The sequence below is a fragment of the Eschrichtius robustus genome, chromosome 16 (assembly GCF_028021215.1).
Source record: "Eschrichtius robustus isolate mEscRob2 chromosome 16, mEscRob2.pri, whole genome shotgun sequence".
Lineage (NCBI taxonomy): Eukaryota > Metazoa > Chordata > Mammalia > Artiodactyla > Eschrichtiidae > Eschrichtius > Eschrichtius robustus.
The window spans coordinates 16,676,101-16,691,783 of record NC_090839.1 but is presented as its reverse complement, the minus strand read 5'-3'; the positions used below and the strand labels follow the sequence as shown (position 1 = coordinate 16,691,783).

General features: G+C 46.3%; 1 protein-coding gene across 2 annotated transcripts in view; it reads left to right on the top strand.

Annotated features, from left to right (window-relative positions):
* Positions 1 to 15,683, top strand: part of TOX2 (TOX high mobility group box family member 2) — a 135,333-nt gene that overhangs the window by 51,892 nt on the left and 67,758 nt on the right. For both annotated transcript variants that reach the window (XM_068523941.1, XM_068523942.1), the window contains exon 2: positions 2,353 to 2,418. In XM_068523941.1, the coding sequence (XP_068380042.1) occupies positions 2,353 to 2,418 (66 nt within the window). The remainder of the gene's footprint in view (positions 1 to 2,352; positions 2,419 to 15,683) is intronic.

Here is a 15,683-nt window from a genome sequence, read left to right as displayed (position 1 = left end):
TGGAGCCTTGCATTTGGGGTCATGCCAGACTCTAGGCATGGCATGGCCTTTTCTTTTGCAAATCCAGCAGTCACCAAAGGACTCTGCCCATCCTTGTGTTGGGAAGGCACTTGGGTATAAACCCTAATCCCACTACCCCGATGGAAAGATTGGCCTGGTAAAAGACAATGTGAGTGATGTAGTTTCATTCACTCATTCATTCAACAAGCATTTATTGAGTATCTGCTCTGTGTCAAGCACTATTCTAGGTATTTGGGAGGCATCAGTGTCCAGACAGACTAAGACCCCGACCTCAAGTCCCCTCCATTTTCGTAGGGGAAATCCAACTGTAAGCAATGAACGTGGTAAATAAGTAAATTATGTAGAAAGCTAGAAGGTCAAGAGGCTGTGTAACGATGAACAAGGGCAAGCAGGGCAAGGGAGTCGGGGGAGTGGGCTTCAGAGCCCACAGAGGTAGGAGGCTGGCATCTGAGCCGGTTGTCAGGAAAACCTCTCAGAGCGAAGAGGGTCTGGATGAACTGATGATTGCAGGATTGTGGACTTTTCCAGCCTCCACGAGGGCTGCTTGGTGATGCCCATCCACATTACAGACGCACACACGGTCGGATGCCGTGAGTATGCAGACTAATCCTACAGGTAGACTCACACCCACGCAAGATGATGGGTGCACAAAATATTCCCGGGAGCAATGCGGAAATAGCAAAAGCCTGGAAACAACTCAATTGCCCACGTGCTTAGCTAGTTAAATATATATGTTACAGGCATACTGTGGCATACTAGGTACCAGCAAACAAAATTATGTCCTGACATAAAACCCTTTCCAGGATGTGTTGCTAGGAGAAAAATAAGGTGCGAAATGGTGTGTATAGTGTGCTGTCATTTATGTGAAAGCAATGACTCTAATGTATATACAGGGATTGTCTCTGAAAGGATGTATAGGAAGCTGGTAGATGCAGCTGTTGTCTCTGGAGAGGGGCGGTGAATGCCTGGGAGGTGGGGGGAGGCGACTTTTCACTCTGTTGCTTTTTGTACTTTGGGAATTTTGAACCATATGAATATAACCTAATAAAAGGTTTTTTTTTCAATTACAGTAAACTGGCCAGCTGCTGTTGGTGCCCCCCCTCCCCCAGATCCCTTTACTGTCCAGCACAGCCTACTCCCATCTGCTGTGAACACTGACTAAAAATGGCTCACAGCTGGCACAATTCTCTGGAGAACTGTCCTTGGCCAAATGGGGGCCACCCTTCTCAGGTTATGACTCCTTCTGTCCCTTAAGGGCAGCCCACAGCCAATGACTGATGTACATGGGCTACAAAAGTGCAGCCTCTTGCTTCATGCTGGGACTAACTCTGTGGTACCATCCATGCCCCAGAGCTTGTGGTGGGATCAGGCTACAGCGACTCTCCAGCTGGGACCACATCCTTTTAGCTCCTTCCCCTGTCCTATCCTGATCCCTCCCTCCCTTACAGGTTATTTCTAAAGAGCACTTCTCAAAGATCACATGCATTTGAACCCTTGTCTCAGGCTCTGCTTCTAGAGAACCCGACCCAAGACACTTGTCTCAAGCGAAGGGAACTGGAATTGAGCCAAGTGCTTTGCACGTTTCAGTGCAGCATCCCCTGGAGAGAGGACTACTGTCGTTATCCCCATTTGACAGATGTGGCACCTCAGAAGTTCAGACACCAGCTCAAGGTCACACATCAGGGAAAAGGGGAGCCAGTGGCCCCAGAGCCCCTGCTTCTCCCGCTACACCTGCTCCCTCTTGCAGACAAATCTTCCCAACTCCAGCCTTGGCAGCTGCTCAGAACACAGGGTGTAGTTCCTGTACATGGTTTTTACCACAGTCCTCACTGCCTAAGGGTCAAAGGTGAGGGGGCAGAGCCACTTGGGATGGTAAGACCCGGAGGATGGGTCGGGGGCAGGCTGTCCTGATCCCAAGGCTCTGGAGACCTTGGCCTCTCTCCAGCTTGTGGAATTCCAGCTCTAGCTGAGAGCCTGATGTCATTTTGGTCAGGAGAAATATTTGCATACTTCCAGAGATGGGGAGCTCAGTATCTGACAAGGCAACCTGACACATCTATGGACAAGGTATAAAGGGCAGAAAGGTTTTCCTCTCTGCATCCTAAGTGTGATGAACCCAAGCCATCAGAGGTCACAGAATAAGGACTGCTCCTTCTACCCGAGAGGGAGTCCTACTGAAATGGGGACTGGGCATCTTGGGCTCAGTCTTTGTTTCTCCAGGCTCCAGAGTCTTTACCCCTCAGTGCTTTTAGTCCCCTGACCTCCTCTGGCTTCTCCTGGGCCCTTCTTGAGACCATTTTCATCAGAGCTGCCTCTCTTTCTCTGTTCCAGTTTGATGGTGAGAGTGCCTACGTGGGGATGAGTGACGGAAACCCAGAGCTCCTATCAACCAGCCAGGTGGGTGCCCCGTCCTCCCTGTCTAGCCTTGGGCTGGCTGGAGCCAAGCTGCTCCCGGGGTGGGATGGGAGGGGTGCAGAGCAGGAAGCTCATCCCACTATTGTCCTCTCTTAGAATGATCAAGAATATCAGCTGAGTCTCCCTCAACTGGGCAGTCAAACTGGGACTGTAGTGTTTTCTGTACATCAACTACCTGGCTCCTGTTGGCTTACAATGGGCATCACTGAAAACTTGATAAAACTCGAAATGTGTTGTCTGCACTCTCCATGCACAGAGGGGAAGTTTTCAGCAGCAACGAATAGAGATGTCACATGCTCTCTGGTGCTGCCTGCCTCTCGTCACCACACAGCACCCATGGGGGCAGATGTTGGTGTGGAGGTGCTCACACCCACGTATCAGCATTCGGGGCTCTCCTGCCCACCTGGAGTTGTCTAATGCCGCTGGGGAGGGTTGTGGACATGGTGAAAAGGGAGGAGAGCAGAGGCTTTCTGTGCAGCTTTTCTTGGTGGTGAAGGGGGCTGAGTCATCCCCGGGCAAGACTGTCCCCAGCTCCAGTCCAGCCCCTTGGGAGCCCCAGATGCCAGTTGGACAGATTTGCCACTGAGAGCCTGGGCTCTGGAAATTAAGGTTTCTCTCAGCTGGGAGCATCCTTGCTAGAGACTCAGATGCCAGAGAGGGTCCTCACTATAGCCTGGGACCCCATGGAGGGTCCCGCAAACATCCTGGAAGATGTTTCCCTAAAGCAGTGGTGCCTGCTGGGAGGCAGCAGCTCAGGGTGCTGGATGGAGGGCAGAGGGGTTTCATAGCTGCTGAGAAACTTGGGGAGCTGGAGGACAAGCCTGTCCCTGGAGCTGCTGTCCCCCGCCTCTGGCTACGTAGTCGTGGAGGTCATGGCAGTCCCAGTTGGGTGGCTAGGACCACATTTTCCAGCTGGGGAAACAGAAGCCTATTAATTCACAAACATTTATGTGCCCTACTCTGTGAGAGGTACTGTGGGGGACACAGATGAGAGAGACATGGGCTTGTGGCCCTTAGGGAACACTGCCGGTGAGGGAAGATACTGTTGTCATCCCAGCGTGGTGTGGAAGCTCCTCTGTTACAGGGCGCTGCAGCCCCCTCCTCTGCCACTGCAGGGGTGTGCCTGTGGACCTGCCAGGCCATACCCCTTCTATGGCCTGTGACCATGTGAGCACCAGGGGGGCTGCTGAAAAGCTGCCTGTATATTGCTCTGACTTGTGCCGAGCTGCAAGAACTGGTGAGCCAGACTCCAGTCCTGGAAATGCTCATTTTGGAAGAGATCGCAGAAGTCACTGAATTGTCCATAATCCACTTGGAAATGTGATTGTCTCAAAAGACCAGAGTTTACTCCTGAACACCTTATCCGAGCCCTTTCACAATGTTTCAACTGCATTTTGCTAACATCCTGAGCCCTGGCTCTCAGAACTGTGCTATGCTGGAGTCGGCACTGGCTCAGTCCCTAGTGGAGAGGGTTGGTACTGTGCTTCCACCAAGAAGGGCAAGTGGGACTCAGTGGGGCTCCGCGTCTGCTCTAGGCTTGGGCAGAGGGGGGCACAGTCCTTTGCAGGGTAGCTGGAGAACAAATAAATGTCCCCCCGCCAAGTTGCTAACAGTAGCTTCAACTGTTCACCCAACACTCGACAGTTTGCCCTTTTCTCAGTGGTTATTTCAACTGACCTTCACGACCGCTTTGAGACGTACCATGAAGAAGTAAGACAGTATCGTTAACCCCATTTCATAGATGAGGCAACTGAGGCTCAAGGATGTTGACTGACTCAGCCAGGGAGCAGTACAGATGGAATTTGAACCTGCAGGGCTGGGACTCAAAGCTCCACACACCTTGCTGTGTCTGTGGAGAGCTCCGTTCCCACCTCAAGGCTGCCACCAACTTGCTTCAGCCTAAATGTCACTTCCTTAGAGAGCTCTTGGTGACCCCCAAATCCAATTTAGGTCCCTTCTCTGTAATTCTGTCTCATGGTACCATGTCCTTTTAGTTCACAGCGTTTGTCACTGTGGTTGTCTGCTTTTTTGTGGGATGACTTGAATAACATCTGGTTTCTACCCTAGACTGTGGCCTCCCTGAGAGCAGGATCTGGTCTCTCTTATTCACTGTTGTGCCCCCCTGTTGGGCCATAATGCCTGGCACAAAGGAGGCACTCAGGAAATACTTATGTAATGAATGCATTTCCTTAACAGTGTAACGAGGTGGTTGGACTCCCTAAGGGTCCTTCCAAGTCTCTTGTGCTGTCACTCAGAGAGTCTCCCTAACTTAGAACTTTATAGAGAAGATATCAGGATTCTCTGAGTCCACGTGGTGGCACAAGCCAACCTTGATGTGAGCAGACTTAGAAATTACAATCTAGACTTATTATAGTGTATCAGTTAGCTTTTGCTGCATAACATACACCCCCAAAAATTAGTGGCTTAAAACATAAATATTTATCTAGTTCATGATTCCATGGCTTGGCAATTTGGTTGAGTTCAGCTGGGTGGCTCTTCTGGTCATGGCTAGGATCATTTAGGTGGCAGCAGTCAGCAGCCAGGTAGGCTGTGGGCTGATTGGTATGGAGGATTCCGTTCTATGCCAGATGGTCTCTTGTGCTCCAGCAGGCTAGCCTGAATTTGTTCACGTGGTGGGAAAAGGGCTCCCAGAGCAGCAAGAGCCAAAGCTGCAAGACCTCTTGAGGTCTAGGCTTCCAACTGGCATATGACTACTTCTAACATATTCTAGAATGTGGTCAAAACAAGTCAGAGGGCCAGTCTAGAGTCAGGGTATGGGGAAGTAGACTCTGTTGATGGGAGGTGCTGCAAAGCAGTGTGGTCTTTTAACAAACTATCACATATGGGAAGCATGTGCCACGTAGTTCACGCTGATTTTGCTGAAGAGTAAGACTCCTCTGGGACCTGCAGCTCCCATGGCTTGGTGGGGCTCCACTGGCCTCTAGCTTTTTTTTTTTAATTATTGAAGTATAGTTGATTTACAACGTTGTGTTAGTTTCAGGTATACAGCAAAGTGATTCAGTTATTTTATATATATAAATATATGTATATATATTCTTTTTCAGATTCTTTTCCATTATAGGTTATTACTAGCTATTGAATATAGTTCCTTGTGCTATACAGTAGGTCCTTGTTGTTTATCTATATTATATATAGTAGTGTGTAATCCCAAACTCCTAATTTATCCCTCCTTCCCTTTTCCCCTTTGGTAACCATAAGTTTGTTTTCTATGTCTGTGAGTCGATTTCTGTTTTGTGAATAAGTTCCTTTGTATCCTTTTTTTAGATTCCATATATAAGTCATATCATATGATATTTGTCTTTCTCTGTCTGGCTTACTTCACTTAGTATGATAATCTCTAGGTCCATCCATGTTGCTGCAAATGGCAATATTTCATTTGTTTTTTATGTCTGAGTAGTATTCCATTGTGTATATTTACCACATCTTCTTTATCCATTCACCTGTAGATGGACAAGGCCTCTAGTTCTTAATGGCAAAAGTTCTGTATCTTTCCTTCCAGTCTCTTCCCTGGAATGCTTGCTTGAACCCACACATGCACATTTGTACATGAATACCCAGTCCTGGTGTGTGGCCTCATCAGCTGTAGGAATTGTATTGTCCCAATTATTGAAGGATTGACATACACATGTGGGCAAATGAAGGTCTCATAGCTGATAGAGGATTCAGAGGATAAACACTCTAAATGGCAGGAAATGCATTTTATAAATACAGTTAAATACAAGCTTCATCTATTCACCACATGTTTATTGGGCACCTACTATGTGCCAAGCTCTATATGTAAGCAGGAAGCCATTTCTGGAAGATGTTTGCTTCCAGAAAGTGCAATTTTGTCATGTTAAAAACCTGTTCTTTAATTTAACCTTCTCCTGAAACACCATCTTCTTTATCTCTGCAGCTGAGACAGAGGTTCCTACAGGATATGTATTAGCCAACTGTGTCCCCTTGTAAAAACTTTCAAACTAGTTCTCATGGACTTGAAGTTTCTTTTGCAAATGCTTGCTTCATTGTTTGCTTTTTGCAAGTCTCTCCAAAATTCCTGAATAGCTGCCTTAGTTTTCATATATTATCACTTTTCCTACCTCCCTGGACCTTGAGTTTCTTTTGTACCAGACTTTCCTGGGTGGTCTGAGCCCGAGATGCAGTTGTCAGGCATGGTTTCTGGCCCATCAGCAACTTCTAGGGGTGGAGGGCCCGGTAGAGCTCAGCTCTTTCCCCTCCTGAGAGGATTCCCCATTCAGGAGTTACAGAGATTGATATTTCCTGGTTAAGTGATCCAGAAAGAGTCTCCCTCTTCCTGGGATGAGGGCGAAGAGGAAAGGAACTAGGCTTGGGTCTTAGCAGTCCTGGATTCAAATTCCAGCTTTTCCACTTCCCAGCCAGATGCCCTTGTGTAAGTTATGTCAGCTTTCTGTCAAATGGGAGGAGTAATGATTGCCTCCTAAGGTGTTCTGAGAAGTAAACGAGGAGTGCGATGTGGATTCTGTTGGTACCTCCCCTGCAGATTCCCTTCATCAGCTCAGGACAGCCATTATCCAGCTGTTGTGAGTATTGGCTGTTACCTATTCACAGCTGACCCTTCCTTAGAGAATTTTCTGCCAAATGGGAACCATGAACCAGGAAGGGGAATGGGAGATGGTCTAGAAGGCCCCACCCCTTGTCTCAAGGCGGACCAACTGGGCCACTCCCCATGGAGTTCCAGCCAATTCTAGCTGAGACCACATCCTTACTCAGCTCCATCACATGCCCTCTCCTGCTTCCCTCCCTCCCCTTTGCTAAAGTCACTTCTCAATAAGTTACTCTCATGGGAATCCCCGTCTCAGCTCTACTTCAAGAGACTCTAACCTAAGATAGTGTGTAAAGTACCAGTGTTCAAAAAAACTACCTATGTCTTCTTTTTATTGTTTTTATTACCATAAATAATGCTTTGGTCGCACGAGACGAACCTCTGGTCACTTCTTGTACTCATTTACAGTTTTGCGCCTCTGTGTGTGGTGTTTCCTCTGATGGGAATCCCCTGGCCATTTTTACCCAACAAATGCCTATTTGTTCTTTCATGGCCACTGCAAATGTCACCTCCTCATTACAGCCTTCCTAGTTGTGGGTAGAGTTTTCCACTCTCATGGCTGTAAATACCACTTCTTTTTTTTTTTAATTGAAGTATAATTGATTTACAGTGTTGTGTTAGTTTCTGGTGTACAGAAAAATGAGTCAGCTATATATATATAGACACACACACACATATATATACACACACATATATATTTTTTCATATTCTTTTCCATTATGGTTTATTACAGGATATTGAATATAGTTCCCTGTGCTATACAGTAGGTCTTTGTTGTTTATCTATTTTATATATAGTAGTTTGTGTCTGCTAATCCCAAACTCCTAATTTTTCCCTCCCCCACCCCGTTCCCCTTTGGTAACCATGTCTGTGAGTTTGTTTCTGTTTTGTAAATAAGTTCATTTGTATCATATTTTAGATTCCATGTATAAGTGATATCATATGGTATTTGTCTTTCTCTTTCTGACTTAGTATGATAATCTCTAGGTCCATCCATGTTGGTGCAATTGCATTATTTCATTCTTTTTTATGGCTGAGTAATATATATATATATATATGTATGCCACATCTTCTTTATCCATTCATCTGTCGATGGACATTTAGGTTGCTTCCATGTCTTGGCTATTGTAAATAGTGCTGCTATGAACACTGGGGTGCATGTATCTTTTTGAATTAGAGTTTTCTCTGGATATGTGCCCAGGACTGGGATTGCTGAATCACATGGCAACTCTGTCTTTAGTTTTTTTAAGGAACCTCCATACTGTTTTCCATAGTGGCTGCACCAATTTATATTCCCACCAACAGTGTAAGAGGGTCCCCTTTTCTCCATACTCCCTTCAGCATTTATTGTTTGTAGGCTTTTTAATGATAGCCATTCTGACCAGTGTGAGGTGATACCTCATTGTGGTTTTGATTTGCATTTCTCTAATAATTAGAGATACTTAGCATCTTTTCATGTGCCTATTGGCCATCTATAAATACCACTTCTGCTAAATATTTCACACTTTGTTTTAAGAATTATTGGAAGAGGGGCTTCCCTGGTGGCGCAGTGGTTAAGAATCTGCCTGCCAATGCAGGGGACACGGGTTTGAGCTCTAGAGCCCATGCTCCGCAACAAGTAAAGCCACCGCAGTGAGAAGCCTGTGCACCGCAACGAAGAGTAGCCCCCGCTCTCCACAACTAGAGAAAGCCCACGCACAGCAACGAAGACCCAATGCAGCCAAAAATAAATAAATAAAATAAATTTTAAAAATAAAAAAAAAAGAATTATTGAAAGAGCTTGTGTTTGTGTGTGTGTGTTAGAGAAAACTGGCATATGACTACTTCCAGCATATTTTATTAGTCAAAGCAAGTTACTGGGCTTTGTTAGTGAGAGACAGAGAGAGACTGAGATTGAATGATGTGATCAGATTTGCAGTTTTAAAAGCTCTCAGTGGCAAGAGTGGATACAGGAAGACCAAATGGGAGGGTGTGGTAATAGTCCAAGTGAAGGATGATATATTGTCCTAGATTGTGTAGAGGCAAAGAGGAGATGGGAAGAAGTGGATGGATCTGAGATGTGTTTTGGAAATAAAGCTGGAAGATCTTGATGATGATGGATGCAGAGGGAGAGAGAAATAGGGGAGTAAAGGATGACTCCCAGGCTTCCATGATGCGTCTGTTTCCCAGCATGATGGTACAGCTTTCTAAGCTGGGGATGGTCTGGAGAGGTGCAGGTTTGATGAGGCCAGACTTGGACATGTTCCATTTGAGATGTTCATCCAAGTAAAGATGTCTGAGTAGCTAGATGGTTGTATAAGTCTAGAGCTCACTGGGGAACCAAACTTGGAAGTCCTCAGCTTATGGTATTAAAACCTTGAGAGGATGAAATTTACGGAGAGAGAGGAGGGTGAGAAGGGTAGGGGACCAATGACTCTTAAATGTTGAGCTCTAACATTTGAAGGCAAAGTAGAGGAGAAGACAACTGTGAGATAGGTTGAGAAGCAGTGGCTGGAGAAGTAGGAGGAGAACATGGAGTCTTAGAAGCCAAGGGCAGTGTTGCAAGAAGGAAGGAGGGGATCTGGGGGAAAATGATGTTGGATCCAGCTACTTCCCTATCAAAGGATAAACTTTAAATAAATCAAAGATTTAAATGTACTCAAGGAAACCATAAAGGCACCAGAAAAAAAAAAATCTTTAAGGTATGCTTTACAGCTTCAGAGTGGGAAAAGCATTTCCACGACTCAGAGTCTTAAAAGAGAAGTCATAAAAATTGACCATAAATTAAAATACAAAACAACTTTGGTATGTTCAAAACACCATAAGTAAAGTCAAAGACAAATGAAAAATTGGGCAAGAATGTTTTCAACTTATGGTATACTGAAAGGACTGATTTCCCTCATATATAAAGAGTTCCTAGAAATCAATTCAAAACCCTGGTAGAAAAATGGGCAGGAGATATGAACTAATAGTTTACTGAGAAAGAAATATAAATGGTTCTTAAATATATGACAAAATGCTAAAAATAGTTCATAAGAGAGGCAAAACTACCATTTTTCACCTATTAGATTGGCAAGAATCCAAAGGTTTGATAACGCACTGTGCTGGAGCCCCTGAGGGGAAAGAGGCACTTTTATACATCACTGAAAGGAGAGTAAATTGGTATAACCCTTACGAAAGGATAATTGGCAGCATCTATCAAAATTACAAACGCATTACCCTTTAACCCAGTAATTCCCTTTTTGGAAATATATCCTACAGATATATCTGCATACATGAGAAATGACATATTCAAGATTATTCATTTTGTTACTGTTTATGGTGGCAAAAAATTGGAAAAAGAAACCCAAATGTGCAGTAATATGGGACTAGTTACAGAAATTATGTACATATATCAAATGGAATACTGTGTGGCTGGAAGTGATAGAGTTCTTTCGATACATTATTTCCTGAAAAAAGCAAGATGATGAACAGTAAGTACAGTACGTTACCATTTATGCCAAAAGGATAGTAAGAATGTATGTTTCTGTGTGCGTGTATAACTCTGGAAGGATATATGGAGACTAGTAAAAGTGACATTGTACATCGTGTGTGTGTGTGTGTGTGTGTGTGTGTGTTATGGTTACTGGGGAGGCAGACAAGGGTAGCAAAAAGACTTTTCACTGACCTTTTCAGGGGTTTTCAACCATGAGGATTTAGTATCACTTCAAAAAATTAAATAAAATTTAAACAAGAAGAAGCAGAAAGTCCATACTTCTGAGGGGTTGGTTGGAATAGGAACTGAGATACGTCCAATAGCTTTAGCAAAGAGAAAGTCATCCTGGACCTCAGAAAAAGCAGTTCTGATGTGTAGGGGATGTCCTGCAGGTCCCAGGGTGGATGGAGGAGGGAGTGTGAGGTGAGGACGTAAATGGCAAGTCTAGACAATGTCTGAGAAGTCTAGCTGGGGAAGACAAGAGCAAGGGCCAGAGCTCAATGAGATGAGGACTCCTTGGAAGGATTTTTTAAAGATGATAGAGTCTTTAGAATTAATCTTGATGGAAGGCATCCAGAAGAGAGGGTGATGCTCAGGGCTCAGGACAAGGAAGAGTTAATTGGTGGCTTAAGTTTTTGGAGAGGGTGGGAGGGGTGGGTCCTGCCCAGAGGGTGGAAGCTCTGGCCTTGGCCAGAAGGGGGGACCAAGGAGCAAAGGAGTGTGGCTTTGTAGATGGGATGGCTCGGAGCAGAGGGCGTCCGCCCCTGTATGCACCTGTCTTCTCAGGTTGGTGGGTGGGTGGGTCACCTGCTGACAGTCAGGACACTGGAGGTCTAAGGGGATGGGGGAGGTCTGCGATATTTGTCATGGATCGTGGAAGACTGAATTCTTGGTGCAGGTGCTGTCAGGGCAGACAGTTGGGTGAATCCAGGGCAAGGATTTGCCAGGCAGGTGTACCAGAAGGACACTCAAGCTTCGTTGCCTAAGAGAGAGACTGAAGTGAAGGACCAGGGAATCCAAGCTGGGTCAGGACAGAAGAGAGGGAACCCCAGGCTCAGAGAGTCCCTGAGGGAGGAGCTGAACAGTGAGGACACCTTAGTCACGGACTGGGAAGCGGGTGGTGATTCGAAGGTGAGCAGCCATGGGCACTGATGGAGTCTTGGGTGCGTCTGGGGAGGGGTTGTTGACAGAGTGGAGCAGATGTTCCTGGGGAGTGAGGAGCCGAGAGCCCAGCATCAGCGTGGCGGCTGAGCTGAAGGGACTTGGGATGGTGCTGGGATGCGATGGATGGGAAGTCGGAGCCTAGAGCCGAAGGCTGGGAGCATGATGGGGAAAGGAGACGAGCTGGAGATGCATGAGCTGGTGGATGCCGATGGAGCTGAGTGGGGTGGGGTGGGATTTGTAGGGAAGGTAGACAGTGGTCTGGATGGGACCTTGGAGAAAGAGAAGGATGGCAGCCCCATCCCCAGGGGTGCCTGGTCTGTTTTTCTTACCGCTTGGGTCAAGCATAAACCTAGACTGGGTTGATGCGCAGCCTCCTTCCAGCAGGGGGCAGTGTAGGATGCCCAGAACGGGGAAAGAGCCAGGAGCTCTGGGTTCCAGGTTCAGCTCTGCCCTGTTCCCTTCACCTGGTGTTGGTATCTCTCTGAGCCTCAGTTCCCTCCTGAGAATAATGAAGGCAGATGGTCTGTAGGCTTTTTCCAGCCCTAAGTAATGCTGCTGCTGCTACTGATAATGAACATTTACTGGGCACTTCCTTGGGCTCAGGCACTGGGGCTAAATGTTTTCCATGGCTGGTCTCATTTCATCTCAGGTAGGTATGGTTGCTTTCCTGTTTAACAGAGAAGGAAACTGCAGCCACAGAGAGAGGGGTGGTTGAGGCTTTTTGAAACAAACAAAAATACCTCCAGCAAATGTCCCGGGACCCAGAGACCTCCTGCCACTGTTGAAATCTAAGATTCTAGGCTTAGTAACTCTGGCCTTTGAATCTGTGTACATCGTAAAGGGCAAAGATGACATGGCTTTTATTGCTTTAATTAAAACCTGGGTGAAGAGCTCCCGATTCATATGAAAATGAAATTGTGTTCTGCCTGCTGTGGTGCAGAGAAGGGAACAGCAGTGATTACTGCTAAGATTACAAACAAGCAAAGAGAAAAGGCCTTTTGCAAGCATTTCCTATTAAAGCCACAAACATCACACTTTAAAAATAATTACGGTTCTGTTATCGGAACATGATTCATGAATTCTGAATAAATATGAGGGGCCTTAAGGGAAACTGTTTCAAGACCACAGATTTTGTTCAAGTCTGATGAAATTTAATATCACTTCGCAGCTGTAGAAGAAAATGCAAGGAAGAAAAAAAACAACCCATGGTATGTATATGGAGAGAATTGAGTATATGTCAGGCTGAACTAATGAATGTTCCCTCATCTGTCCTACACACGTGCTCAGAAAAATGGCCCAGCCTCTCTTGTTTTCATTGAGAGAAAACCGCTGAGAAGGAGTCGGTACTTACACCTCACCAATCTTAATTATGTATTCCAATAGCTAAAGTATATATATTTATTTTAAAGCTCTAGATTCCTGGCTGTGAGATGTTTAGATATTTGAGGGCACAGGCATGGGAGACATCAGGGGATGGATTTGTGGGGTGGGGGCTTGGGGGTGGGAGACCTGGGTCTGCACTTATTACACCTCCCCCGTAATGCTGAGGTTTCTCGTACAATGCAGTGAATGTTTACAGCATGTAGTTTTGTTTCCTTCCAACTATTATGAGAGAAATTGAATCCCAGGAAACGTTCACTCTCTCTAAATGGGATGGAAACAATGAAGATGGTGCAGGAAGTTTATGGGCTGGGGGAGGGAACAGCATTGGGTTGGAAACGTAATTTCAAGGGTTTTCTTTAAAACAGCACCCCATGGCCCCTCCCAGCCACCTGGAACTCAGCATCCTCTGTAGGGCCTGAGTCTTTGCTGGGGAGGGTAGGAGAGTCCCTGATTTAACACACTTGTTCATTGCTGCAATGCAAGCTCACCCAGTGGTCAGGAAGTCGAAATGGGCCAGATGGGGGACCTTTCCAGAATGGTGCTGAGTCCTGGCTCTGGCCCTCTTCAGCCTCTCTCACTGTGTGCCCTTGGGTAGGTCATGCGCCCTCTCTGAGCCCTGGTTTTTGCATCTGTGAATGTGGGCTGAATGGGTGCCTCTGAGGGACCTTCTAGATTATGTCTTTTGATGGGTCAGCCTCTTCCACCCCCTGCCTGAGACCCTAGGAGGGACTGGTGTCTTTTATTAAATTTATTTATTTATTTATTTATTTATTTTTGGCTGTGTTGGGTTTTCATTGCTGTGTGTGGGCTTTCTCTAGTTGCAGCGAGCGGGGGCTACTCTTCGTTGCAGTGCGTGGGCTTCTCGTTGCGGTGGCTTCTCTTGTTGCGGAGCACTGGCTCTAGGCACGCGGGCTTCAGTAGTTGTAGCACGCGGGCTCAGTAGTTGTGGCACATGGGCTTAGTTGCTCCGCGGCATGTGGGATCTTCCCAGACCAGGGCTCGAACCCATGTCCCCTGCATTTGCAGGCGGATTCTTAACCACTGCACCACCAGGGAAGTCCCTAGTGTCTTTTCAAGTGGCCAGAGACTGGCCTCCCCCACCTGGCTGAGTCGCCCCTAGGCTGAAGGGGCCCTGAGATGGAGTCTAGTGGCTCTAAGTGAGGTTTCAGCCCATCATGGGCAACAATAAAGAGATGTTGTTGGTCAGATGAGTTATAAAGGTAATGACAGGGGAAGACAAACTGACCTGGGCTCAAATTCTGGTCTTGACATTTCATGGCTGGGCGACCTTGGACAAATCAACCAACTTTTCTGAGCCTCAATTTTGTCTTTAGAAGTTCCTCAAAATGATGTGGGGGGAAGTAAATAAGATACATTTATACCCAAAGTTTTTATTATAGGGCTCAGTGCATGGCAAATGGTAGTTAGCATGAGGTGCTATTAAAGTACCCATTTTACAGATGAAGAAACTGACTTTCAGGAAGGTAAAACAGCTTGCCAAAGTCATCCACCCAGGACGTGCTGGGCACAGGAGATTAAAAACAGCATCAGAAATATCAGCAAAGAGGAGACAAGTCAGCTATTTAATCTAATGCCAATCAAATTATGTGACGGGTTGAAATTGAAAAGATGATATTGGAATTAACTTGCTTTTAAAATGTGCCAATAAATGCCCCCCCCCCCCAAAAAAATCACAAAAAAGAGTAGAAGATGCCTCCTGATAATCGCCAGCCCATTGAAGATATCTGACCCCTCCCCACTCTCCTCCCTTTGACCACCCTCTAAGCCGGTGCTCCAGGCAACAGCTGGGCTTGCCAAGCCTCCTTGATTCACATATCATTAACATTAAAAGGCCTTCGTGTGGTCTAGACAGCCAGTTTCTCTGTCTCTCATATACTCAAAGCCTGAGACTCTGATGGGGAACAAAGGTGTGGGCGTGATGTGATTGCCCCTGCCAGGCCTGGCATCCCTCATCCTGCCAGCCCCTGGGAGAGTGTGGAGTGCAGGGGACTCAGGTGAGTCAGGTGAGAGTGAGTGGCAGGTCTGCGCTCCATGGGACTCCTACTTCTGTCTTGTTCTCCCGTGTGACCTCGACCAAATTACTTAACCTCTCTTGTTCTCACTTTCTAGTTCTGTAAAATGGGGGTATTATTACCTACCTTGCAGGTTAAAAGAAACCAGAAGTGGGTGTAGCTTAGTTAAGTAGTTCAGTTGAGTTAGACTGGTTAAGTGGGTGTAGGTTAGTTAAGAGGACCAGGTGAATGGGTCTAAGGTAACCAGCTCAACCAGTGCTAGGTATGATAGGAACTAGATAAAGTTTTTGTTTTTGTTGATAGAATTTGCAGTGTAGGGAAGAGAAGCAAAATAGTGAAGGAGCTAGGTAAATGTTTGGTGGCTCCAGTTTTTGGTGAACATTTTTTTTTTTTTTTTTTACATAGGACTGGGGTGGAATGAATTAGACGAGGCTTGTGTTTCAGGTAAACAGAAATCCAGCCCAGATACCCTCAAGCCAGGCCAGCACTGGGGCCTCAGAGAGGCACTTGTTTGCCTGGTGGCAGAGTCTGAACAACTACCCAAGGGCATCGAGCGAGAGGGCAGCTCTCAGGAGCCTGGGGGAGCTGGGGTGCACAGCCTGGAGGGGAGGGTGTGCCTGGCTGGGGA